We start from the raw sequence: 25,528 nt of genomic DNA, 5'->3' as shown, positions 1-25,528 counted from the left end.
GAAACTTCGTTTGGACCGTCGTGATAGCTGACGTCAACTGCGCTACCATTGAATCCGATTTCCTTAAACATTTTGACTTACTTGTACTAAATGAAATGACGCAAACTCATCGATCAAGCTACGCTACTCAAAACGCTGCACGCGCCTCAACGTAAAATCAATTCCCTAAGTTCCTGCGAGTTCTCCTATTTCATCGAAAGAGGATGGGATGCCCTTCAAACTGCAACTGGTCCAGCCCATTACATCTGGGATACGACATCAGCCAGCACCACTTGAAACTATTTGAAGCCAAAGTGGAAGCCAAGAAGCCATCCGCCACTTTGAACACCGCTTATTACGAAGGATCTGAAAAAGTTTCTGGTAATGATCAACTTTAATCTGCCGTTTATCCCCCGAGTTATCGAGCTTATGTTATCTAGTTATAACATAACAAAATTGTCTCTTTTAGCCTGAAAAGAAATTTTACTGCCACGTCGCCAATAACCAGATACGCCTGTTCATTTCCAGATGCCTACGCCAAACCTTGGTTAAAGTCCTGCATTCGATAATCCATCCAGACAACGAAAAAGTTGGTTGGTCGCAAAAAACTACGTTAGGTCCCGCATGACGTAGGATGTCACTGAAATCGTACGCTCTTGCATCCCGTGTCAAAAAGCCAAAATTCAACGTCACACGGAATCGGCTTTCGAACCGAATGCTGCCAGCGACGCCTGTTTCGAACATATCAATATTGACATCGTCAGCCCGCTGCCTTCATCGAACGGATACTGCCTTACGTGTATCGATCGTTTCTCAAAATGGCCCACAGCAATTCTATTAGTCGACATCACAGCAAAATTTGTAGCCAATGCACTGATTTCTAGTTCGCTCGGTATGGAATTCCCCTCCACATCTCAACGGAATTAAGTCGAAAATTAGAACTCGATAACGCACTATATCGATATTGTCACGAGAGCAGCTTCTGCTACGTCCTTGCCACTTTTGCTTCTTTATCATTTTCTAGTTAAATACTCAAATTACCCGGAGTTTAGTCGTTTTTAGTCAGTTTTTTAGTCGTACGCTGCGGTGCTTGCGAGGGTGTATGCTCAACATTAATGTTTAGCTTCATCCAAGCAAACTGTGGTCGAGGTTACCATCATTGTGCTCGCTCAGGGTCCGGCTCAGCGAGGTTGTATATTTGCACTGCTCCACTAGCCATACATTGGCATTGGCATTGCTTCCAGAGGGAATGTGAATATACACCGACCGGAGAGGAAAAGCAGCCATCCTCGGGGATCTCCCGGAAGTCATCTGCATGCCGATGGAGCCCCTCACCACCGAGTACGCATGCGTGAGAGTTAAAGGGAGTCTTGGCTCTTGGTCTTGCTCTGCGTGTACTGCCAGTTCGAAACCGAGCTGGAGCCGAATCTCAGGTACATGCGGTCGTGTTGCAGGACAACAGAACCGCCACAAATCCCCCAAACCAGCTCAGTCCGGTGTTCGTGACAATTGCGAAGGATGCAGAATCGATATGGGCCATATTGGAGTGGAAGAGGGGGAGTTGTGTGGTCATAACATGATCATAGTTGTATCAACACCAACGACTCCAAAAACAGTTGAGAGCTTACCTCACGTGCCGTCTTGGAACATCTCCAATGCTCGCTGGCAGTTCTTCGAGCGGGCGTTGGTGAGTCGAGCAACCGAGATTTCGGAAGATTTCTCACAGTCGCCGTTGAACCAGCAGGTTTCGACCCAGCGTAGTATGTTGCACGATGTGTGTCGACCTTGCATTGGGAAGAGAATGCCGAGACGGTGAGAGACAAAGTGAGGAGGCTCGTCGTCGTGGTGACGACGATGCGACTAAGCTGCTTGTGGTGAGGCAAGCCCCAGGGGGCGCGTCTGCAAGAGCTGCCGAGGACGCAAAAAGTCATAACAGATCAATTCACCCCCACACACACCACAGACCCCGCGGAACCACTGCAAAGTATTACTTCGAGAGAAAGGGTTGCTTTATCTAGGCATACTCCATCAACTGGCTTACCCAGTTCCATTGCTCTGCTGAGCTACACATAAATTTTACAAGCTGCTCCGGTGCTGGTAGTGATCCAACGATGGCACGATACCTCCTACAATTTCGTATTGGCTTGTGTGATTTTGGTTCTCGCTTATATTTTAGCCATTGGACCATAAATTAGTTTTTGGTTTGGTTCTGTTACAAGTACCGGCTTCAATAATCCTTAGTCAAGTAATCCTTAGTCCTGGTCTTCTCTTGGCAGAAACAATGTCATGACTACGTCGACAGCGGCGCGTGTGCCTATATACATACTTGCTATTTACAAGGGGAAGACTAACAGGAGTTATGGGCTTACTCCTTTGTATCGACAAAGCTACCTGCTATATACAGTAGCGGACAATGAACACCTAAGTACTTGCACTAAATGTGAAATTTGCATTAGTGTGGTAGGAGCGCGTGTTATTATATCGAGCTAAAATTTGTTCTTTATATCCGGAAGGTATTTAGCGTTAATGATCTAAAAGCATTTTTTAAAATATTTAACTTCTTATAATAAAAAAAAAGTTTTTAAATACGTCGAAAATGACTGAAAATGTCAAAGGAGCCATATTGGCCTTACAATCGAAAATCTTAAGCTTCCGAGGAATAAGCTCTAACGTTGGACTTGTTAAGTCTTCTTTCGAGAAATTTTGAACAAAATTTTGAGAAAACCAGAAGTTTAAAGCACTTGCCAGGATCAGGAAAGAAAAAGAAGACCATCTACCACGAGGATCGAAACCTTTCACGATTAAGCATGACTGATCGTTTCAAATCAGCAAAACATGTAAGAAGTAAGTTTTACCAGTCGAAAGGAGTCGAAATAGGCACACCAACAGTTCAAAGGAACATTGAGGAGGCGGGACTTCATAGCCGGCGATTTTTTATTATTAGTATTTTTTTTTTTAATTTAGGTAATAAATTATTTGCAGAAAAATCGAATATCAACATTAGACTGGCCAGGCAGTAGTTCTGATTTCTATTCGATTTAATATCGTTGTCCTATTTTAAAAGGTAAAATACATTAAAAGAAACCCAAAAAAAATAAGAGGATTTAATTTGACAGTGGAAAGTGTCTGTTATAAAGACATAATTAAGAAAACTATCGAACACTTGGTAGATTTTATGCAATCAAGAATAAAGGACGTATTAAAAACTCAATGAAGACCAACTAAATACTAAAGAACCAAAACAAAATTATTTTTGAATACGTTAAATACCAAAGCCTAGTACTATGACGACGAAAATCCGCTGTCACACAAAATCAATCACAAATCATTTCAATGCCATTTTATGGCATTAAAATGCCCCTTGTGGGTCAAATTCCATATTATGGGCTTCGCCCTTATTGCACTAATTAGCTTGACGAAAATTTTTCGGTCCGACATTTTTTTTTTTCAATTTTGGCTCCATGTTTTGGGTGTCAAAATAAATCAAATGAATTATTTTTACACCCCGAGATCAGCTGTTTCCTTTTTTTGATCCGGCAACGCCATTCAATTTGATAGCCATTATTTTGGTCGTCAGAGTACCGGCAAAATCTAGGAGGCAAAAATTTCTTCTTCTTTCTTTTTTCACACCGTTTTTTTTATATGGAGTTCTGCCGCTGCAACACGTGTGACAGCGGATTTTCGTCGTCAGAGTACTAGGCTTAAGCTATTAAAAAATGGTTTTTAAAAATTTTTGTTACTTAGGAATAGTTAAAAAATTTTAAAATACATTTTTTTTGTTTGCGTACATTTTTGTTAATTTGATCGAATATTGAAGTATACGTTTTATTTCCAAATAAAAAAAAATGACATTTTAAAGAACAAGTTTTAAATAACCATTTATATTAATTTCATCGATTTAAAACAAATGTACTCCATAAATTAAACGCTGGCTGAAAAAAAACTATAAAAGTAGTATTTTGTGCCTGTTTGTATTTGCTTTTATTTCTTGAATCTTCTATTTGCGAAGACAATTTTTTTTGTATGACTCTGGATTTCGTCTTTCACTGCGAGGATGCCCAGATCCCGGTGGATGTTTTCATTGCGAACATGCCAAGGTGCCCCTGTGATAGTTCTCAAGATTTTTGATTGTGCGCTATGTTTATGTTGTTGCTGCTCGCGTTTCCCCACAGCTGGGAGCCATACGTCCAGATTAGCTTTAGGACTGTATTGTCCTGCGCCTATCACCAAAAAATATCAAAATATCAAAAAATAGCGCTACAGTATTCTCGCTATTCGAAGGCTGATCGTATTTCGGATGTAAATCTGTTCACTTGCTCGATGGTTCCATGGTTTCTTCGGAAGCCAAATTGGTGTGCCGGGATAATATTGCAAGCTTCCAGATGTGGTATTATGCGAATTAACAAGCATTTCTCAAACAATTTAGACAAACAAGATAGAAGGCTTATTGGTCTGTATGATGACGAGCTACAAGCAGCTGTATTACCATCTTCTGGTTTTGAACAAGTGTGTGCATGGTCGTTTTCATGAATAACATAAGTTACATCATACTTTGTTGGAGGGTAAGCATCGTAGTTTCCGTTTTGCTGTGTGGCTGTTCTGGGGCCTGTTGAGCGCTTTGTCAGTTAGGCTGAATTGGAATTTGGTAAAGCATCGGCATAGGAGAAGCAGTTGGTGGTGTTTAGTGGACCGAATGAGGATTTCGCAGCTTTAGCGAAGAAGACGTCTGGCGTAGCTTTTGACGCAATGTACACGTTCTGTGGATTTTGGTTGCGCGTTGCGATCACTTGACGCATGCGACTTTCCAACCCCATCTTCATCATACATCCTCTATAGTTTGCCGTGTGGTTGCCTCCGCAATATTAACATTTCTTAACAGTACTGTCCTTGTTTTTAGTGGACGTTGTGGAGTTGTGGGCGTCCCCGCAGACTACACAGACTACCCGAAGTGTGCAGAATGCCCTATGTGTCCATACTTTTGGCAATTAGTGCATTGCACTGGACCGTTGCGTTTATGTGGCTCTTCAACAGTGATTCTCCGATGCAAAAAATATTGCAAGCTGCAAGCTAGATTGGGTGGACTTCGTTCTTCTTCATGGACCTGCTTTTTGGCTCGAGCTCGACCTTGAAGAGGGGTTGCGGCTTTTTATCTTGTTAGAATGTTAATAACAGTCACATAACAGTAACTCTGTTTGCAGTCATAAGATTCTTGCTACACTGTTCATATATCGGCGGTCGTGAAGCCTTACCATCCTTCAACCCAGCGTTAGATTAGCAGTCGGCAATAAGCAAGTCCTAAATACCTTGAAGCTTGCGGATTCCTTCTGGGTTCCATCTGTTTTAAGGCATATTTCTTCTAATTGGAGCGAGTTTATTTTATGAAATGCTCTGCGACGGAAGAATCTAATTGGCGTCTGGCTTGCCGATGCTTCAAAATAAACGGTTCGGTTGGATTGTTTGTGGCGGTGGATACCATCTGTCTATGGAGTCTATGGAGACGGAGTATTTGTCGTAAAGCTTAATGTTAAAAAAACAGCGCCTGCATCTCCTAGTGGAAAACGTTGCAAATATGGTGACTTTCAACGGGGGGAGGATGTCAGATCTTGCAGGCTTTAAGGGGGGACATCTGAGTGGAGTTTTGAAAAAATGGGAAATTTTTTTTTTCGCTTAAAAAATTCTGTTGGGTCTTAAAAATAACATACTTGTTTGTCTTTTTTTTTGCCAATTAAGGCTAAAAGGCTTTTTTGGATTAAGGCCAATACTTTTTTATCAACATTTTTATCTTTAGAACCCTATTTTCGTCCAGTTTTTTGTAAATAATTAACAGAACCCGTCTCCCCAAATATTTCTATTATGTTTTTATCACTATTAACACTAACTTTATAGCGTTTAGCTAATTGTCTGTACGAAACACCTCTTTCTGTGCAGTAATAGTGCCAATTTTTTGGAGAACTTCCTCTTTGATTCGAGGCATTGTCGAAAGTAAAGGATAAATTATGAAAATAGAATATGTAAACAAAGCAGAATTAATGAAGCTTTCGAACGGTACATTTCCCAGCACGATCCAGCTCTACGAGAAATTGGCGCTAAAAAGTGTGCAATTTCTTTTCGGTACATTCCTTATGGCCGTGCCGACTTCTGATTTAAATTGAAGTAACACTTCAATTTTGTGACAATTTTTTAATATCTAGCACAAAAGTCCACCCTGAACCGCCAAAATGTTTGTCGAGATTATTTTATCTCTTACATATCAAAAAATAATTGGTTTCTGCTTAATAAACAACAAATAAAAGAAGGAAAGATGTTGCCTCTTTAACGTTATAACTCGATATTTATTATTCTCTTATCTTAAGCCTAATTACCTACTGCGGCGAAGCGGGGCTAATTCGCACAAGAGCGAATATGAGCTTTCGCTCCCGCTCAGCCCTGAGCTATTTTATACTTGATTTTGATAATTAACAATTCAATTATAACAATTCTAATAATCACAATAAAAATTTAAAACAACTTTGATACACACTACTATATCAAAATACATCTTTTCAAAATTTTGCATATTGCAATTTGGTTTTTTTGACTAATATTTTAAGCCATCTTAAGCCAAAAAATCTTCCTGTACTGGCGCTATAGATATTTGCAATTAATGGGGCGTAAAGGAAAGTGGAAAAGTTTGTCAAAAAAATTGAACTTCGGGGGCATTATAGGGACAGCAGACGGGCGTGGCTATATCGACTTAGCTTTTTAGTTCATGCTGATTCAGAATATACATATATACTTTACGGCGTCGGAGATGATTCTTTCTCTATGTTACATACATTCACACAACTACAAAATACCCTTCTACTCTACGAGTATCGGGTATAAGTTGATGCATAAGCTATTTCCAAAATTCTGAAAGACCGCGAAAAAATAAATAAAATTATAGTTCATGGTTTAAAGACATGTGCCTTTTTTCTAAGCAACTGTCTGCCGTTGCTGCATGAATGAATATGTCGTCCATATATAAATCCAGAACTTTCTTGTTGATCAGATTTTAAAGCCCATAATTAACACATCTTATAAATACTGCCGGGGAGTTCTGAAATCTGAATGGTGGCTAATAAACCCTGTATACTGTTTGCTGCTTTCTTTTATTAGGACATTGAAGAATCCATAGTTCAGGACAATTAATAAAAAAATACTTTGCTTTTTTGAAGCTTCTCCAAGACCTTGTCAATAACTGAGTCAGAAAACAAGAAAGGAAAGCTAACTTCGGGCGGAGCCGAAGTTTATATACCCTTGCAGTTAAAACCGGATATATATCGCAAACATCGGATATAGTTGGCCGATCCTTATGGGAATAGGAATATATAATCCAATTTATTACAATACAAAATCTAAAAAAAGTCCCAAACTTCTATCTTCAAAAATACGAAAGTTGATATTTCTACCAAATACCATTTCCGATCGTTCAGTTATATGGCAGCTATGGGATATAGTCGGCCGATCCTAATGAAATTTGGTACGTTGGATCAACTGACCAAGAATTAAATCTGTACTAAGTTCCAGCTTTCTATCTTCAAAAACACGAAAGTTGGGTCATTTCCGATCGTTCAGTTATATGGCAGCTATAGGATATAGTCGGCCGATCCTTATGAAATTTGGCATGTCATATTATTTTGCCAAAAATAGCTCTCATATCAAATTTGAACTCTCTAACTCTAAAAACACCGAAGTTATACCATTTCCGATCAATCAGTTATATGGCAGCTATAGGATATAGTCGGCCGATCCGGGCCGTTCCGACTTATATACTGCGTGCAAAGGAAAGAAGGGTGTGTGCAAAGTTTCAAGTCGATAGCTTTAAAACTGAGAGACTAGTTCGCGTAGAAACAGACAGACAGACAGACGGACAGACGGACAGACGGACAGACGGACATGCTCATATCAACTCAGGAGGTGATCCTGATCAAGAATATATATACTTTATAGGGTCGGAGATGTCTCCTTCACTGCGTTGCACACTTTTGGACAAAATTATAATACCCTCTGCAAGGGTATAAAAAGTCCTTAAGCTTGGAGAAAATAAACTTGGAGACCCAACCGATAGACGGGAATCGCGGGACTATAACCAAGAATCGATAAAGCAATAATAATTATTAAATTAGATGTGGTCTCGTAAAAAATTTAGAATAAATGTTTTGAGATTTGAACGAAAGGAAAGTGAGATTTTGCGATAGAGAAATGTACATTTTTAAATAAAACTCTTTGTGTTCTTCCATCTATGTAGCTGGAGATCTACGTAAGGAGGTCTGTAGGAAATCCCAAAAGATTCAGTTTTGTCAACAGGAGTGAGTGTTACTCTGTGTAAATAACTGAAGTTCGAAAAACTGATTTCAAATAACTTTGGAATTGTTGCCAACTTCTGTAGTTGGTAGCATCCGATTTTTCCCCTTTTTTTGGCACGTGAACTGTAAAAGATTCCTTCCACTCAGGGGAAAATATCGAGGTTTCCAAAGATAAGTTAAAAAGTTGATGTAGGGGTTTGCACTGAGCCCTGGCGTAGCATTTAAGCACACAGTCAGGTACTCCATCGAATAAGGACTGGCGAATAAACCAATTAAACTTTTAGAAGATCTGATGAATTAATTTATTCTTGGAGAAAGACGGACATAATATAAGAATGATTGATTGAATTGAATGTTATAAGGCTAATTGAATGTTATATGCCTAAGGCGGATCTGCCATTTTAGGCAAAATAGATCAGAGGTCGCAGATAAATTTTCAAACGTAAGTAGAGCTTGTCATAAAAAGTTATAAAACTGCTTCGGATCCTGAGTAAATTGTATTGGTCAGTGGCGAATATAATTCCTTTGACGTGCATGACGCCTTTGGCGTTATGCACGGTTAAATTTGAACATGCTAGCAGATATCTTGAAAAATCTATACTTTTGCATTTTTTTTCTTTAAAAGCCTTCTTTATAATATAAGTATAAGCCTGTCTTAAATATTTTTTAAGTTTGTGAGGCACCTTGTAAACCGAGGACGATTTGTTGAAGTGGACGGATGTATCCACAGCACATATGAGTCAAAAAATTTATTTAAAGTGTGCTAATGATGACATATATATCGGCACATTCCAGAATATCGGACAAATTAAATTTATCAGTTAGGCTATTAATTTTATGAAAGTCATCTTTACGACACAAGAAGTGGTTCCATGGTAAATTTGACTAAGGGACATGTAAAACCTTCCCGGCGAAGTCGTGGAGCATGATAAGTGATAATGTTTTACAGTGGAATAAGTGGAAGTTTCACTCCCAGTGGTTTGGCAATTTTTTTTTATTGGACGAAAATGTTCTCTTGCCAAAAAATGATTAAACAAATAGTCTTGAAAATCAGCGCGCGCACACGAATCTTAAAAGAAGACGGGCGTCTTATAATATATATATAAAAGAATGTCGTGTTATCTTACACCACTTATAAATCAAGAACGGCAGAACAGATTTGAGTGAAAATTGGTATGGAGGTAGCTTAAAGTCTTGAAGGATATAGGATACTTTTAATCCCGTTAGACAGCGGGAATTATACTCCTCCGAAATGGCTGACAGTATCAGTAAGTAGGCTGTGAGCCGTAAATTTAAAAAAATTGTAAGCCGTAAAATCGTAAATTTATGTGTGTATCATATGCCCATAAAATGGGGCCCTGCCGACCACTACAGCAATGCACAAGAAAACGTAATTGGGCCAATTTGAGTCGTCGAACGGTCAATTCTATAGCCGCGGGAAATATAAGAGCACGAAGATCGGGAGAACAAATTGAAGAAGATAATGAAAATGAGCGTGTGAGCATGGCGCAGTTACCAAGAATTGACCAACAACGCCAACAAGTACATCGAGGATTTACATCAGGGCCATTTCTTCGAATAGAATTCCAGTACGAGCCTGATATTGAATATTCTGCTTATTCCAAAGTGATTATTGGTACTTTGGAAAAATAATGCCTGTATTGTCATCCAAAAAATTTAAAAATTAGCCAGTTGGGGTGTGTTGCTCAACAGAAAAAGTACAACTATCCGAAATGGAAACACCACCTGAACCATTTCGCGGCATACGTCTTGGTAGAGATCCAGATTATTCCCTTTTCCTTGAAGTCAATTTGTACATTTAATTCATGCTTCCAAAAGACATCGTTTTTACTCATCCCAGATATGAATCGTGAACTACAGTACGATACTGTAGAAATTAATTAATGACGAAAAAAATGGCATCGCCTTGGCCATTGCATCTTCTGGCATTGCAGCAACTTTATTAGATGGAGGCAGAACAGCCCATTCAGCACTTAAGTTGCAATTGAACATTCAAGATTCAAGATAGATAGTCTATGGTCATAGCATAGGCTGAAGCAATGTTAAATAATTATTTTGGATGAATGCACTATGTCACGTAAACATTCGCTTGAAGCATTGGATTGGACATTTAGGTATATAAAAAACAATGATAAACTATTTGGCGGCCCTTTAAAATCACCTGAAAGGAGTAAAAGACAAACACTTCCCGTTATTTCACGTTTAACGTACGCTAATTAAAAGCTTAAAATCATCGCGACTGTGGCGTTTGTTTGAAAAAGTACAGCTGGCTAAGAATATGCACGAATATGCAAGGGCAAGCCGAGAAACAAATATAAGTTTCGAGGGAGGAATCTCCTGTAGGGGTTTTGGTTTGAAGGTACTCTGGTATGCAAAGGCTTTACCATTAAATGTTCAGTCTGCTTTAGTTTGCTACTACTACTACTACTTTGTACTACTACTGGCTGCAGATCATAGCGTTTGGCCAGAAAAGAGTTTCGGTTAATTTCTCTACCTTGCTGACCGGAACATTTCCTTGATCTTTTTCCATATTTTTCCCCTTTTCATTTTAGTTGATCTGAGATAGTAAGGTTGGCTGTTTGACAAAGCCGTTGGTTGATTAATTTCCAAAGAGTCTTCGCTGTGTGTAGCTCCACGTTCTTCTGCGTCTCACCAAGATCCACCGCTATTTTTCACTTCTCAGCTTCGTCACCTTAAACTTGTAAAAGGGACGAGCCACTAAAAGTTAGAAGTAGAGAGTCCGAGTTTTTTTTTGGTTTATTGTTTGACGCATTCATTATTTATCAGTTACTTGATCTAGGCTCAAATAGCGCTGTTAAAAATAAAACGATATGTAAGAAAAGGGTTTTCGCCGAAAATTTTATTCATAATTTAAGTCTAATAACACAGGCCGACAGCAAAAAATAAGATACTCATAATACGCATAATAATTCATTGCGCTTAGATTTTTATTCGTTGATGCTCCTGAAAATACAATAATAGCAATAATTAGTGTGTCAATATTGTACCTGTAATTGGATCGACCATCTTCAACGTGATGTCGTATCCGTCTTGCCCTTGCCAATAAATGATTGAATATTGTAACGCATCGTACAAACTATGTGTCTCTTGTCTTCTCCGCTGAAAAAAATTGTCTCGCGATTTAGTTGGATTGCCAACAATAATTGCAGCAACATCATTAACAGTGGGTGCATTGAATCTTCGCACATTTTCACCTGTTGGGGTACAATCCGCTCTTATGACAAATTTGTGCGTATCCAATGTCATTCGTTCCAACGCTGTTTTGACCATATTAACCACAGCGTGGTTAATAACTGTTTAAGAGTTGTGTTCCCTGTATATTGCACCCCACATTTAGCTGATCCACCATTGACAAAATGAAATATATTTGCAAAAAATTGATGCGGTGCATCTGGTGTTGGCACAATTGAACCATGCAAATGACTTATTTGTCCTTGTATCTGTAATTTCAAACAATCATTTGTTGAAGAATACGGAGTAACTTCTGATCTAGTGATGGTGTAGTGTGTGGTGTATATGTAGTTGTTATGTGTTGCAATTCATTGTGTTGGTGTGATTAATTGGTTTTGTGTGTTGTATCTTTTACCTTGCAAGTCGGCATAAAGCCGCCTTCTCGAATAATATTATCTCCAAAAGGAAGTCATGCGAAAGCAGTTATTGTATTCAAGGATGGCTGGAATCGGGATCACTTCCATCGAACAATGCTTTCAGTGGCTGTGGTGGTGTAAGTAATGGACCCAGTTTGACTTTTCCACATGCGCAGCACAATCCAGCCAATCAGTTTTGTTCTTTAACGCATTGCAATATCGGCATATAGTCGTCATTGGTCCAATATCTAAATTTTCATCATCACAGTAGTTCGCAGTGAGATCATATTGGAATGCCAAGCGATTGTATGATGCCAATGATCTTCGTGTGTCTCAATCGTGCATTTTCTCTTATTACATTTCGTCTTTCTTCGCTCAAGTTGTGTAAATACACTCCTTGCTGCAGTTATATGACAGCTATAAGATAAAGTCGGCCGATCGTTATGAAATTTGGTAGGTCGGAACAACTGACCAAAGATAGAATCCGCACCAAGTTACAACTTTCCATCTTCAAAAACACGAGAGTTGAGACATTTCCGTTTTTTCAGTAATATGGCAGAAATTTGGCATTGCGTCTTACGCCAAAAATAGCTCTCATATTTAATACGGACCCAAAAAACAACAAAGTTACAGAATTTCCGATCAATCAGTTATATGGCAGCTATAGGATAAAGTCGGCCGATCCCGGCCGTTCCGATATATACTGCGTGCAAAGGAAAGAAGGTTGTATGAAAAGTTTTTAAGTGGATAGCTTTAAAACTGAGAGACTAGTTCGCGTAGAAACAGACAGACAGGCGGACCGACGAGCAGACGGAGAGACGGACATGCTCATATCAACTCAGGAGGTGATCCTGATCAAGAATATATATACTTTATAGGGTCGGAGATGTCTTCTTCACTGCGTTGCACGCTTTTGGACAAAATTATAATATCCTCTGCTAGGGTAAAAGATGAAGAATAAAAATTAACTGAAAATAACGTTTTCCCGCATTAGTTTCTTTTTATTTGGGGCTAAAAGTTAGCCATAGCTATGCAGCCTTTATTCCCACAATATACATATGTCGGAACGGAAAGAATTTATCGGCTATACTCAATTGCTTTCTCCATAATAGATTAATCGGAAATGCCCTAACTTTGGTGTGCTTTAGTAAAACTTGAAATGGTACGTTCTCCAGAGTCTTCTTTTGCCCACCTAGTCTGTTCTACAAAATTTTAATACATTTAATAATGATCGGTCTATTATATCTTTTAGCTAACTACACCAGAACGATCAGAAATGTCACATCTTTTGTTTTTAGAAAGCTTGATAAGGATAGGCCAACTATATCCGATATTTGCGATATGTATGGGAAAATATGCATTGCGTTACAATACGAACTAATCGGAAGAAACCGCTAGCCCACCCCATGGTGGCCTCCAGTTGAAGGGGATGAAGAGAGAGAAATCTAGGAAGTTCGGCAGTTTACGGGGTAAACGGGGCTCGCAGTGAAGCAAGCGTGCGCAAGAAAGCCCTGTTGATAAAAAAACTTGTATTGAAATAAATGGTTTTTATTATGATATTCTCATGAAGATGTATATCCGATGTTTGCGATATGCCGTATATATTAATTAAGACTAAAATAAATATAAGTATAAATAATTAAATATATTTAACTCAAACCGTATATCAACTTCGGCTCTACCCTAAGTTAGCCTTAAAATATATTATTATTTCAGTTTCTCTGAACTTAATTTACACGTTCCTAATATTTCATGTTGGATGGGAAGGTTACTACAAGGAAGACAAATGCGGCAGCTCACTTTAGAGACCTGCTCTTGCCAGGTGGTTAGGGTGTGTTGACAGGTTATTGTAGCTTGCACTATTTTATTTCTAACTATTTCGCTATTTCGTTTATTCAGATATCTCTAAAGGTTTCGTTTCGAACGAACCAGGGTAATGGTTCTGAGAATCTTTTACTGAGCTTTTTGCATAATTAATGAAGCTCCCCTGCAACTGAAAACCGAATGTCCAGATTGGGCTTAGGACTTGAGAGTGGGAGCTTATTAGCCAGTGTAGGCTACCATTCTTCTGCTTCAAGTGGGTTCTCTTCTCCTACCTAATAAGGAATAAATTTATTATTTTTTTGACAAATTTTACTCCATTTCCGTTCTGCCGAAGTCCATGTCCTACATGTATTGGTTTTTGGGTTTATAACTTTTTTTATTTTTGTTTGCATTAAACTCGAGTTTGTTTTATTTTAAACTGGATTACTCGGAGCTGAGGAGGGAGTTACGAATTAACTTCAACGACTTGGGAAGGGAGGTGAGGTTCATCATTGACGAGGAGGCCTTCGCTCTATTATTCTGGCCGGTTACTTGACGTGGGTCACTCGACAATGAGTGAGATCCCCAATGCAAATTAGGTACAAACGTGCTGCCGTAGTTTCCAGGCGTTGCCACCGTTACCTTTTCCTACATTTAGAGGAAGCTACGCTGAATGGCTTGAGTGGCTTGTTGAGACAAAAAATTGATGGCTGCGTCAACGCTCAGGTGCCACTTTAAATACTGTATCTTTGCGCTCAGGTGTGAATTTTTATATGGCTTCAGACGCGTTGTTTACCCAGGATAATGGCTTGGTAATCATTCATGGTCTTCATTTACTGTTACTAGTGCGCCTTCGGCTGCATGCATGTTAAGAACTTGTAATAAAGTTCATTAAAACTTAAATAATAATATACTATTTTAAGATTCCAATACTTTTTTTTAGTCGCGTCAAAAGAAGCTTCCAAAATAAAACAAAGTTACAGTAGCGGACAATGAAATCCGGACACTAAGTACACCTAAGGACACCTAATGTGAACTTTGCATTAATGTGGTAGGAGCGCGTGTTATTATATCGAGTTGCCATTTTTTAAATTATTAAACTTCTTATAATAAAAAAAAATTTTTTTAAATACGTCGAAAATGACTGAAAATGTCAAAGGAGCCATATTGGCCTTACAATCGAAAATCTTAAGCCTCCGAGGAATAAGCTCTAACGTTGGACTTGTTAAGTCTTCTTTCGAGAAATTTTGAACAAAATTTTGAGAAAACCAGAACTTTAAAGCATTTGCCAGGATCAGGAAAGAAAAAGAAGACCATCTACCACGAGGATCGAAACCTTTCACGATTAGGCATGGCTGATCGTTTCAAATCAGCAAAACATGTAAGAAGTAAGTTTTACCAGTCGAAAGGAGTCGAAATAGGCACACCAACAGTTCAAAGGAACTTTGAGGAGGCGGGACTTCATAGCCGGCGATTTTTTATTATTAGTATTTTTTTTTTTAATTTAGGTAATAAATTATTTGCAGAAAAGTCGAATATCAACATTAGACTGGCCAGGCAGTAGTTCTGATTTCTATCCGATTTAATATCGTCCTATTTTAAAAGGTAAAATACATTAAAAGAAACCCAAAAAAAATAAGAGGATTTAATTTGACAGTGGAAAGTGTCTGTTATAAAGACATAATTAAGAAAACTATCGAACACTTGGTAGATTTTATGCAATCAAGAATAAAGGACGTATAAAAAACTCAAGGAAGACCAACTAAATACTAAAGAACCAAAACAAAATTATTTTTGAATACGTTAAGTAATAAGCTATTAAGAAATAATTTTCAAAAATGTTTGTTATTTTGGAATATTAAAAAAAAAAATTTTTTTTGTTTGCCTAAATTTTTGTTGATTTCATCGAATATTGAAGTATATTGAAGTTTTAAAATTAAATTAAAAAGAACACTTTTTGCATTAACATTTGTATAAATTTCATAGATTTAAAACAAATTTACTTCATAAAGTAAACTCTGAACAAAAACAAACTAAAAAAGTAGTATTTTCTGCCTGTTCGGATTTCATTGTACGCTACTGTATATTGTAGATACCTGTTATACTACACTGTGGTTGCAAAGGCGGCGGCGACGTCATCTACTAGACACTAACCAACTCACTCTGCGTTGCGCTGTTCGAGTATAGTAGTGTGGACTCGAGCGTTCCCTTTCATTGTTCGGGTGTGATATTTCAATTGCTATTTTTTATGTTACATAACCTTTGCTAAACAACTATTATAAATGTTACAAAGACTTATATGTTTGCCTATTAATGTTATTATAAAATGTTAATTATATGTTATAATAATTATATTATTTGAAGAAAAATCGAATTTCTACAAAAATCATAAAAAGTTTCTTCTTTTAGCTTCTGAATAAAATAATTGTTCTCTAACTAATTCGTTATTTTATACTTTTGTTCGCAGTGGTATATCCCAAGAAACATTAAATCAAAGTATAGGATCTTCGAGGGCCAACTCACTGCCAAGACCATTGTCACCAACACCTTCAATAGAAAGCGACAAGCAAGAGCCTTCCGATTTTCATGTAAGTGTATCAAAAACTTTCGCTTTGAAAAATATTTTTTTATGTAAAATACTAACCATATAATTTAATTTTAAGTTCAGATGGGATTGAGGCACGAGATCTGTTCAAAAGATAACCCCATCGTCTTAATATTTACCCATTTTATACTTTTACAGAGGGTATTATAATTTTGGTCACAAGTGTGCAACGCAGTGAAGGAGACATCTCCGACCCTATAAAGTATATATATTCTTGATCAGGATCACCTCCTGAGTTGATATGAGCATGTCCGTCTGTCCGTCTGTCTGTCCGTTTCTACGCGAACTAGTCTCTCAGTTTTGATGCTATCGTCTTGAAACTTTGCACACACCCTTCTTTCCTTTGCACGCAGTATATAAGTCGGAACGGCCGGGATCGGCCGACTATATCCTATAGCTGCCATATAACTGATTGATCGGAAATGGTATAACTTTGGTGTTTTTAGAGTTAGAGAGTTCAAATTTGACATGAGAGCTTTTTTGGCAAAATAATACGACATGCCAAATTTCATAAGGATCGGCCGACTATATCTTATAGCTGCCATATAACTGAACGATCGGAAATGACCCAACTTTTGTGTTTTTGAAGATAGAGAGCTGGACCTTAGTACAGATTTTATTTTTGTTCAGTTAATCCGATCTACCAAATTTCATAACTATTGGTCGACTATATCTTAAAGCTGCCACATAACTGAACCATCGGAAATGGTATTTGGAAGAAATACCAACTTTGGTATTTTTAAAGATAGCTTGGGAAGCTTGGGACTTTTTTTTTAGATATTTTATGGTAATTAATTGGTTTTATTATGATATTCTCATAAGGATCGGCCAACTATATCCGATGTTTGCGATATATATCCAGTTTTAACTGCAAGGTTATATAAACTTCGGATCCTCCCGAAGTAGCTTTCCTTTCTTGTTTATAAACAAAAATAGATATACCCTAAAACTTTATGACTTCAAAATCAAATAACTTTTTATCAACATGATAGTTTATAATTTATATCAAAGTCAGGACCATTTTCTTTGGTCCTCGGGAATGAGCCAGTGTTGCAGTTTCAAATTTGCAGTTCAGATGATATATAATATCAGATTGTTACGAGAATTTCATTTAAAAATCAATTTCTGTTATGTTACCTTAGAACTTTCGTAACTGAACTTTTAAAAGGCAGGAATTTACCAAACTTCTTGAGGGGCTGCAATCAATGCTCGCTTCAACGTTTCCACAGCTATCTTTAACATGGCTGCACAGTTTACTCCATCACGCCCAGGAATCAGATCCAGTATGCTTGCTAGAGGATGCTTCATGGATAAATTCCCATCCTTTACCAGGAGGAAACCTATGCACAGTGGTCCGGCTTGTACGAAGAGAGCGGCCAAAAATACTTCTAGTTGAGGTAGGGACTGGAAACTTGGCACAAAATATGTATATTCTTATTCTAAAATATTATGTTAAAATCAGCCAGATCGGGCAACTATATCATATAGCTGCCATATAACTGATTGATCGAAAATGCTATAACTTGGGTGTTTTTACAGTTAGAGAGTTCAATTTTTGTAAGAATGCTATATTTGACAAAATAACACGACCTATCAAATTTCATAAGGATCAGCCGACTATATCTTATAGCTGCCATATAACTGATTGATCGGAAATGATATAACTTCGGTGTTTTTAAAGCTAGAGAATTCTGATTTGGTACGAATGCTATTTTTGGGAAAATAATTCAACATGCCAAATTTCATAAGGATCAGCCGACTATATCCTATAGCTGCCATATAACTGAAAAAACGGAAATCACCCAACTTTCATGTTAAGATGGTGTTAGTATTTTTACGATATTAGACACATAGGCAAATTTTGGCAAAAAATTTTTGCACATTTGTTACCCTTGGAGACTGGCAAACACATTGGTATATAAACGAATTGTAGAATTTTGTGGGATCACTACTAAAACTTCAGCTAAACATGAAAAATACGTTCAAAATATAGGCAAAAAACATGCATTAGTTCATAGTAATATAATAATAACAATAATTATTATTAATATATCAAATTGTATCTCATTTTATAGAAAATACCTTCAACTTCAAAATCCATTACAAATAATTTGAATTTGAACACGTAAATAATGATCAGACCACTTCAAAGTGCGGTTTAGTTGTGAAATATTAGTGATGCGCGCAGCCGCGCTTTACAAATGAGCATCTTCAAATAATTTTTTAGAAAATCCAGTTAGATTTTTAGAAAAATCTGGTTTGTCATGAAGAAGCTTGGACATTTTAGAGGCGATTTGTTTACTTTTCGATTATTTTTGTCGTTATCAATTTTTTTATTTTTGGCCTATGGGAGCAACCACTGTGCTATGTAGGTCTGGTTCGAAATTGAAGTAGGGCTGTCGGTCCGAAAATAAGTCGGAGTTAGACAATCAAGGTTAGCTGGATTTTTTGAAATCGGCATAAGGGGTTTTGAATTAAAAATTTAGGCTATGTGGCATAACAAAATCCTCCGTTGAAACCCAAATCTGCGGGACCAACTGTTTAATACAAGTGGCGTTTTGCCGCCTTCACTGCTGCTTCCCACAGATCGTCAAAATGGGCATGGAGTGGGGGACGAAATCTCCAGTGAATTGTTTTCGGCAAGCCAAATTCACGAAAGTCTGCTGATCCTGACTAAGGAATCGTCGCTTCAACTCAAAAAATCCGCACCTGTTACATCAAAGCTTTGGAAACCATCAAACCTCTCTCAGTCGAAAGATTAGACAAAATATGCTCCAGTTGCAGAGGCTTAGTACAAAATAAGCGTATGCATTTACTCAATACCCTTGTAACGGTCTTCCTCACTCACAATGCGCCAGAATTGGGAAAGAATTTTCTTGTAGAGAAAGTGTAGAGTGTAGATTGATTTCATAAAATGGGTCGCTATAGCCGAAGTGATGGATTGGCCCCTTGGAAGAATAATTGGACGATGTTCTGAAAAATCCAATGCGGAATTCCCCAGTCGTCCGTTAAAATGAAGCAAGCCAGATTTATCTACAAATGGAGTAAGCGAGGCAAGCGGGTTTGAAGATGGAGCAAATCTGCGTGGTTTTACTTAGCTGGTCCAAACTCGCAGAAACTGAAGGTGTTTAGAGAGCCTAAACAGAAATGGCTTTGTGACGGATGCCGTGGCAAAATGTTTAAGCATAAGGGAAGATTCTCTGCAAGGCGGGAAACAAGTTGGTATATTTGGGTTCTGGCGCAGAGTACGATAGTTGCCGTTTCGGCGCCAATGGTGATAAGCCAATCATCCTTGAACGAATGTTCATTTGATCCGCGACGAAATAAAGGCCCATGGGCCCAAAACTTGAAGTCCGTTAGCTTAGTGGGAAGTACATCGCACAGTGGTTGGGTCTGTATGGAGACGCGGCCAAAAATACTTCTAGTGGACATATTGTTATAAAAAATCTATCAGAATATTTTGAGTATTATATATAGTAAAAAAATTGGGACGTCAGATAGGACGTCTATATCTTATAGCTGCCATAGGAACAATTTGTTTAAAATCAACATTTAGTATGAACAACTTTTTTGTTTTTATAGATATCTTAACCAATCTCACAGTTTGTTGCAAGTCCCTTACCAAACTTGGAGAACTATATCTTATAGCTCCCATATAAAAAGATGGTGCAACTTTTAAAAAATTTCTTTTTTTCCAAGACCTATATTTAATATTTGACCTGTAAATGAGAACGCTGGTGAAAGACGCTGGTCTTCACAAGTAAAATCAATCACGAATTCATATATGTATTATGTATTTTATTCATCAAGCAACAAATGCAGTTTTCTTTGCCCAGTTATGAAAGTGTCTGAACTTAAGAGCACTCTATTAAATAAATCCCTTTTTGTGTCAACTCGTGACATTTTCCTAGTATGATACTCTACATTTTTTTATGTCTTCGCTAAAAAAACCTTTTTGACGTATTACCGTCATTTGAAGTTCCACTACCTCCACTTCTTGGTTGGTCAACATGTAATCCCATTTGGGCGCAGAAGTCTGCTTGAATTTGTGTTTTCCTATCCTTAGAGGTTTTTTTTTATCTTCTGGGGTACAAATTCGCCAAGTTTTTAAATGCAATCTATATGCCAAATGCAAGAAATATTCAAAAAATCGAATCGAAAAAAAAAACCAAAACTCATAATTTTTTTCGTAAACTTTTTTGCTTAAGCATTTTTTCAAATCATTCATTTCGCTCGGCTTTGCGTCACATATGTAGCATTTACAAGTTGGTGTTTCACTTAAAGCACTACAGACTTTTCTGCAAACGATGTGTAATTGAAATATTTTTGGTTCATGCTTTACATGTATATGGCTCCAGCGCAGATATTTTGTGCCTAAAGTATTTGGCTTCATCTATAGTCAATTGTGTTGTTTCTTTTTGGAATTGGAATCGTATTGGTTTGCAGTAACGTGTGAATGAAGGTCGCGGATTTTTCCAAATTATTTTGTGTTCTGGAGATTATTTTCCTGAGAAATTAGTTGCAGTAGTTGCAGTGCACAAACAAATTCGAATCATCAATGTTACTGTTCAATGCTTTCTGTTTATATTCGGAATGACTAGAACTGCCGTCAAATCCCCACTTGCCAATTAAAATCAAGTCAACCACGATATCATCATCAATGCTCTCAAGGACATCAGCTTGAAGTTCTATAATTCGTAACGCCGTGTGGCCCAACAAGCTTTGCAGCTCATCTTCGGCTTCGGACTCGCTGACACTGATATTTTCGGGATAAGTTCAAGCCTTGGCCACCAGAAGTTTTTCGTAGCTTGGTAGTTGTCACCGCTTAGCCGATCACGGGAATGCCCTATAACACTCAGATAGGACAGTTGTTGAAGTGATGTGGTGTGTAACGAGCGTTTTATTCTACTAGACAATTGTTCTTAACCTGATACATAATTCCTTATCCTACATACCGCAGTTTCTCTTCCCCTCTCTGTGATGGCGCAAATCGATGTGCTTTATCCGCCAAATTATTTCTTCCAAGCTACCCGATTTAGTGTGAACCGATAACATAAACTTAAAACCCTAAACATACAAAATACTGACTTCTGACACCTAACACTAATCTCAACTATCGATAGCCACTAGTTCGTTCCGCGACATCCCCACCCCCGTGAAGCAGCCGCATTCACCACTTCCAGGACAGCTAGCTTCGAAGCGGGACGCATAGTCGTCTTGGCTCGATCGGTAGTCCGCACCGCTGCTCGACGAGGTACTCCATCCTTCCCGGTGAACACCTCTTCCACGACGCCTCGTTTCCATTCCCTTCGTGGTATGGCTGGATCGCAGATGAATACCAGGTCTCCTCGACGGATGGGCTCGACGCGCTTGCACCATTTCTCCCTGCGCACAAGAGTTGGCAGGTACTCATGCACCCAACGCTTCCAGAAGCGATCGCGCATCATCCTTGCTATGCGCCACTGCTTCCTAGTAGCGGATCTCACGGGCTCCTGTCCATCATCCTTGGGGAGATCTGGGATATCCGATGCTCCTTTCAGCAAATCGTTAGGCGTCAGTGGAGCCTCCTGGTCCACCGTCACCGGTAGATGAGTGAGCGGACGAAAGTTTACGATGCTCTCCGCCTCAATCAGCAGGTTCTCCAGTACATGCTCCTTGGGCGTGAGCTCCTTCATTGTGTGCGCCAGCACCTTCTTCACGCACTGCACCATCCTCTCCCAGGCACCGCCTTCAGCTGGGTTCGCCGGGCAGTTAAAGATCCATTCGACTCCCTTAGACGACAGCTCGCCCTGGATCTGTGCAGGCTCGAACACGTCGCTGAACCTCTTGGCCTCGCGGTCGGCTCCAATGAAGTTCTTCCCATTGTCGCTCCTTATCCTGACCACTGGTCCACGGCGGCTCATGAAGTTCCTCATGGCGATTATGCAGGAGTCGGTGGACAAATCGTGAGCCATCTCCAAGTGGATAGCCCTCGTGGTCAGGCACGTAAACAATGCCACCCACCTCTTCTCTGTGCGACGTCCAATTGTCACAAAGAGCGGCCCAAAGTAGTCCAGGCCAGTAGACTTAAATGGCAGGGGGCCCATCTCGGGCTGTGTGGGTCGTGCCTTCCGCAGCTTGCAAACGTTGCATTTGCTCACCACCCTCCGTAGCAGTCTCCGCAAGTTCGTTATCCAGAACTTGCTCCGAATCGATCCGACCGTCGCCTCCGCGTTTTGGTGGCACATCTTTTCGTGGTGTTGCTGCACGATCATCTCTGCCAGCGCCGCCTCGTGAGACAGTATGATCGGCCGACGTGCGTTGTATGGCACACACGTCGCGTCGTCGATCTTTCCACTGGCACAAATCAAAACCTGCTTCAGCGTGAATTTTCCTAACCCGTGTCGAGATGGCGATAGCTTCGTCCTCGCTGGCGAAACTGTCGACGTAGTCATCCACGTAGTGGTATTCGTTGATGGCCAGGGCTTCTCGCGGGTCCGTGCTGCTATACCGCAAGGCATTCACGGTCTTCACGTAGTCCGCCGAACATGGTGAGCAGGCCGCTCCAAACGTCATCACTGCCATCTCGTATACGTCCGGCTCTCGCTGGTCGTCTCCGTCTCTTTACAGAAACCTCTGGGCGCATCTGTCCTTCGGCTGCATCAGTACCAACCGCTCCTTCCCGAAAATGGAAGAGCACTGCTGGGAGGGGCTTGTAGCGCTGTGGGCCTTTCAGTAGCGCTGAATTCAAAGACACACCGTCACCTTGGCAGCCGCATCGAAAACCAGCCGGATTTTCCCAGGCTTGTTCGGGTTTTCCACTCCGAAGTGCGGCAGGTACCACACTTTGCCCTCCTGAAACCTCTGGACTCATGATCCAGTCCAATTAGGATCCTCGGCATCGCATTGTTGTACGGCATCACCGGCAGACGCGTGTTCGCCTTCACTGCCTGTACATCCTCCTGACGCAGGCTCTGCATCGGAAGGTTCAGATTGGTTACTCCGTACACATTTTTCAGCCCATGGCGCTTTGGTTTGCCCGCTGCGCTGATCTGCAGGCTGACCACCTTCGTGTGCTCTTTGGCGGATTTTCCACCAAACCATTGCACATTCAGCTGTCGACTCTCGGCTTTCAGGTTCAGGCTGCGGATGAGTTCGTCGTCGATGAGTGTGACAAACGATCCTTCATCCAGCAGTGCGTACGTGTCCACCTTCGTATTCTCGCCGTACTGCGCCAAGGGTAGAATCCTGAACAGCAGGTGGCATCCAATTGAGTCGATGCTGAGGTTTCGGTGCGGCAACTCCTGGCGATCGTACGCCGATCGCCCTTCATCCCGCTCACGTCGCGCGTCTACAACTGCGGCCGACGTAGGATGGTTCCTTTCGCTGGAATCCACTGACCGTGGCACTCCACTCCGATTGTTGCCGTCTCTGTAGGGCTGTCGGTCCTGATCCCTCCTGTGGCCCCCATCTGCTACTGGCGGCCGTTTGGATCGTTCAGGTACTTCGTGGAGCAGGTGGTGATGCCTCATCTGGCATCCGAGGACGTTGCATCCGCGGCTCTTCCTGCAGAACCGGGACATGTGTCCGGGCTCCAGGCACGAGAAGCACAGTCGTCGCTTCCTCGCGGACTCGATCCGTGTCGTTGTAGAGGCGCTGATGAAGTCCTTGCAGTCCCTGACCTGGTGCTGTCCCTCGCATATAGGGCAGCATCTGGGGCGGTCGACATATCGCTCCTCCTCGCGAACACTATTCGCGTGCAGAATCCTTCGCTTCGCTTGTTCCCTGGCTCCGGCGTCCGTGACAGTGCACACCAGTTTGGCGAATTCATGGAGCCACTCGCTCAGGTGCGCCACCGTCGGATACGGCTGTGTCGTGGCCGCGTGCCTTGCCCAGTCCAACCTCTTGCTTAGCGGCAACTTGGCTATCAGCTCCTCCATTAGGGTTGGATTGGCTAGGTGCTGGCTGGCGGTCGCGGTCGACTGCAGGAACGCTGACAGGTTGCTAGCCTTCGTCGCGAACGGCACGATCCTCGCGATGTTGGCCTCCTGAATCGGCTGCACTTCGCGCACGCTCTCCAATTGGCTGCGGATCAGTTGCTCCGGGCGTCCATACCGGAATCGTAGCTGCTCCATAACAGCTTGTACGTTGCTGGGATGGATGAGCAACGACTTCACTGTTTCGCGAGCCTCTCCCCTCAGGGCTTTCACTAGCCTCTGGTTGTTCTCCAACTCGGTGCACTGGTAGGCTGCAGTTGTCTCCGTGAACGCACACAGGAATATTGGCCATCCCCTGGCTGACCCTCGAAATCGGGAAGATCAGGTAGTCTGCGTGGCGTCCATCCTTGTATGCTTGTCGTCGGCGCTCCATATGATATGGGCGATGGCGCAGGTACCTCTGGGTGAACATAACCTAGCACCGGCTGTGCTGCGGCGGCCACACAAGATGGCGTAGAATAGCCCAGTATTGTTGTTGTTGACACAGGTTGCCCGTTTGCCCAATGGCCGCCAAGCGTCGGCGCCAAATTCGCACTCCATTGTGGCGGCAAATTTGCACTCACTTGTGCCGGCAACTGTAGCGATGGCGTCACTCCGAGAACCGTTTGCAGATTGTCCCTCATCTGCCTGGGCAGGTTTTCGCTCAAACTCTGCCGTGGCGCTGCTCCATGATGTGGCAGCGTTCCACTCGAACATGGCGGTGTATTCGCTGCACCGCTCACTCCAACGCCGCGTGCCCCGATTCCAACGGGATCTCTGGCGGCCTCTGCTTGTCCTCCACTTGCTCTTGCCTTCGCTAGCTCCGACTCCAGACGTGCGATCTTTTCCATTAAGGTCGCCACTACAGTTGTGGAATCCGTAGTCTGCCCCGTCGCTTCGGGCTGCAGGTTACTTGCCGCTTTCCTGGCGGCTGCTCCACTTTTCTTCGGAGTCTGTGGCCTCTGCCGATCACCAGCCACACTCGCAGAGCTGGTCGCGGTGCCAGTTGCTGTGGCCGTGGTGGTCGCAGTTGCGGGAACGCCCGAGGCTTCCAGCCTGGGGCTCGGCCTGGGTGAGTGCATCGTGGGCATCATCTTGCAGAGTGCGATTAAAAGAATTTGTCACCGCTTGGCCGATCACGGGAATGCCTTAAAACACTCAGATAGGACAGTTGTTGAAGTGATGTGGTGTGTAACGAGCGTTTTATTTTACAAGACAATTGTTCTTAAC

The 25,528-nt window shown here is 40.9% G+C and overlaps 1 protein-coding gene across 9 annotated transcripts in view; it reads left to right on the top strand.

Annotated features, from left to right (window-relative positions):
- Cadps (calcium-dependent secretion activator 1) overlaps window positions 1-25,528 on the top strand; it is a 404,419-nt gene that overhangs the window by 120,460 nt on the left and 258,431 nt on the right. For all 9 annotated transcript variants that reach the window (XM_070282298.1, XM_070282296.1, XM_043213400.2 and 6 more), the window contains one exon: window positions 16,206-16,326. Coding sequence is in view for 8 of the 9 variants with exons in the window: in XM_070282296.1 (XP_070138397.1) it covers window positions 16,206-16,326 (121 nt within the window). In the remaining variant the exon portion in view is untranslated. The remainder of the gene's footprint in view (window positions 1-16,205; window positions 16,327-25,528) is intronic.

The sequence above is a fragment of the Drosophila bipectinata genome, chromosome 4, assembly GCF_030179905.1.
Source record: "Drosophila bipectinata strain 14024-0381.07 chromosome 4, DbipHiC1v2, whole genome shotgun sequence".
NCBI classification, from domain to species: domain Eukaryota; kingdom Metazoa; phylum Arthropoda; class Insecta; order Diptera; family Drosophilidae; genus Drosophila; species Drosophila bipectinata.
This window is presented reverse-complemented; position numbering and strand designations above follow the sequence as displayed.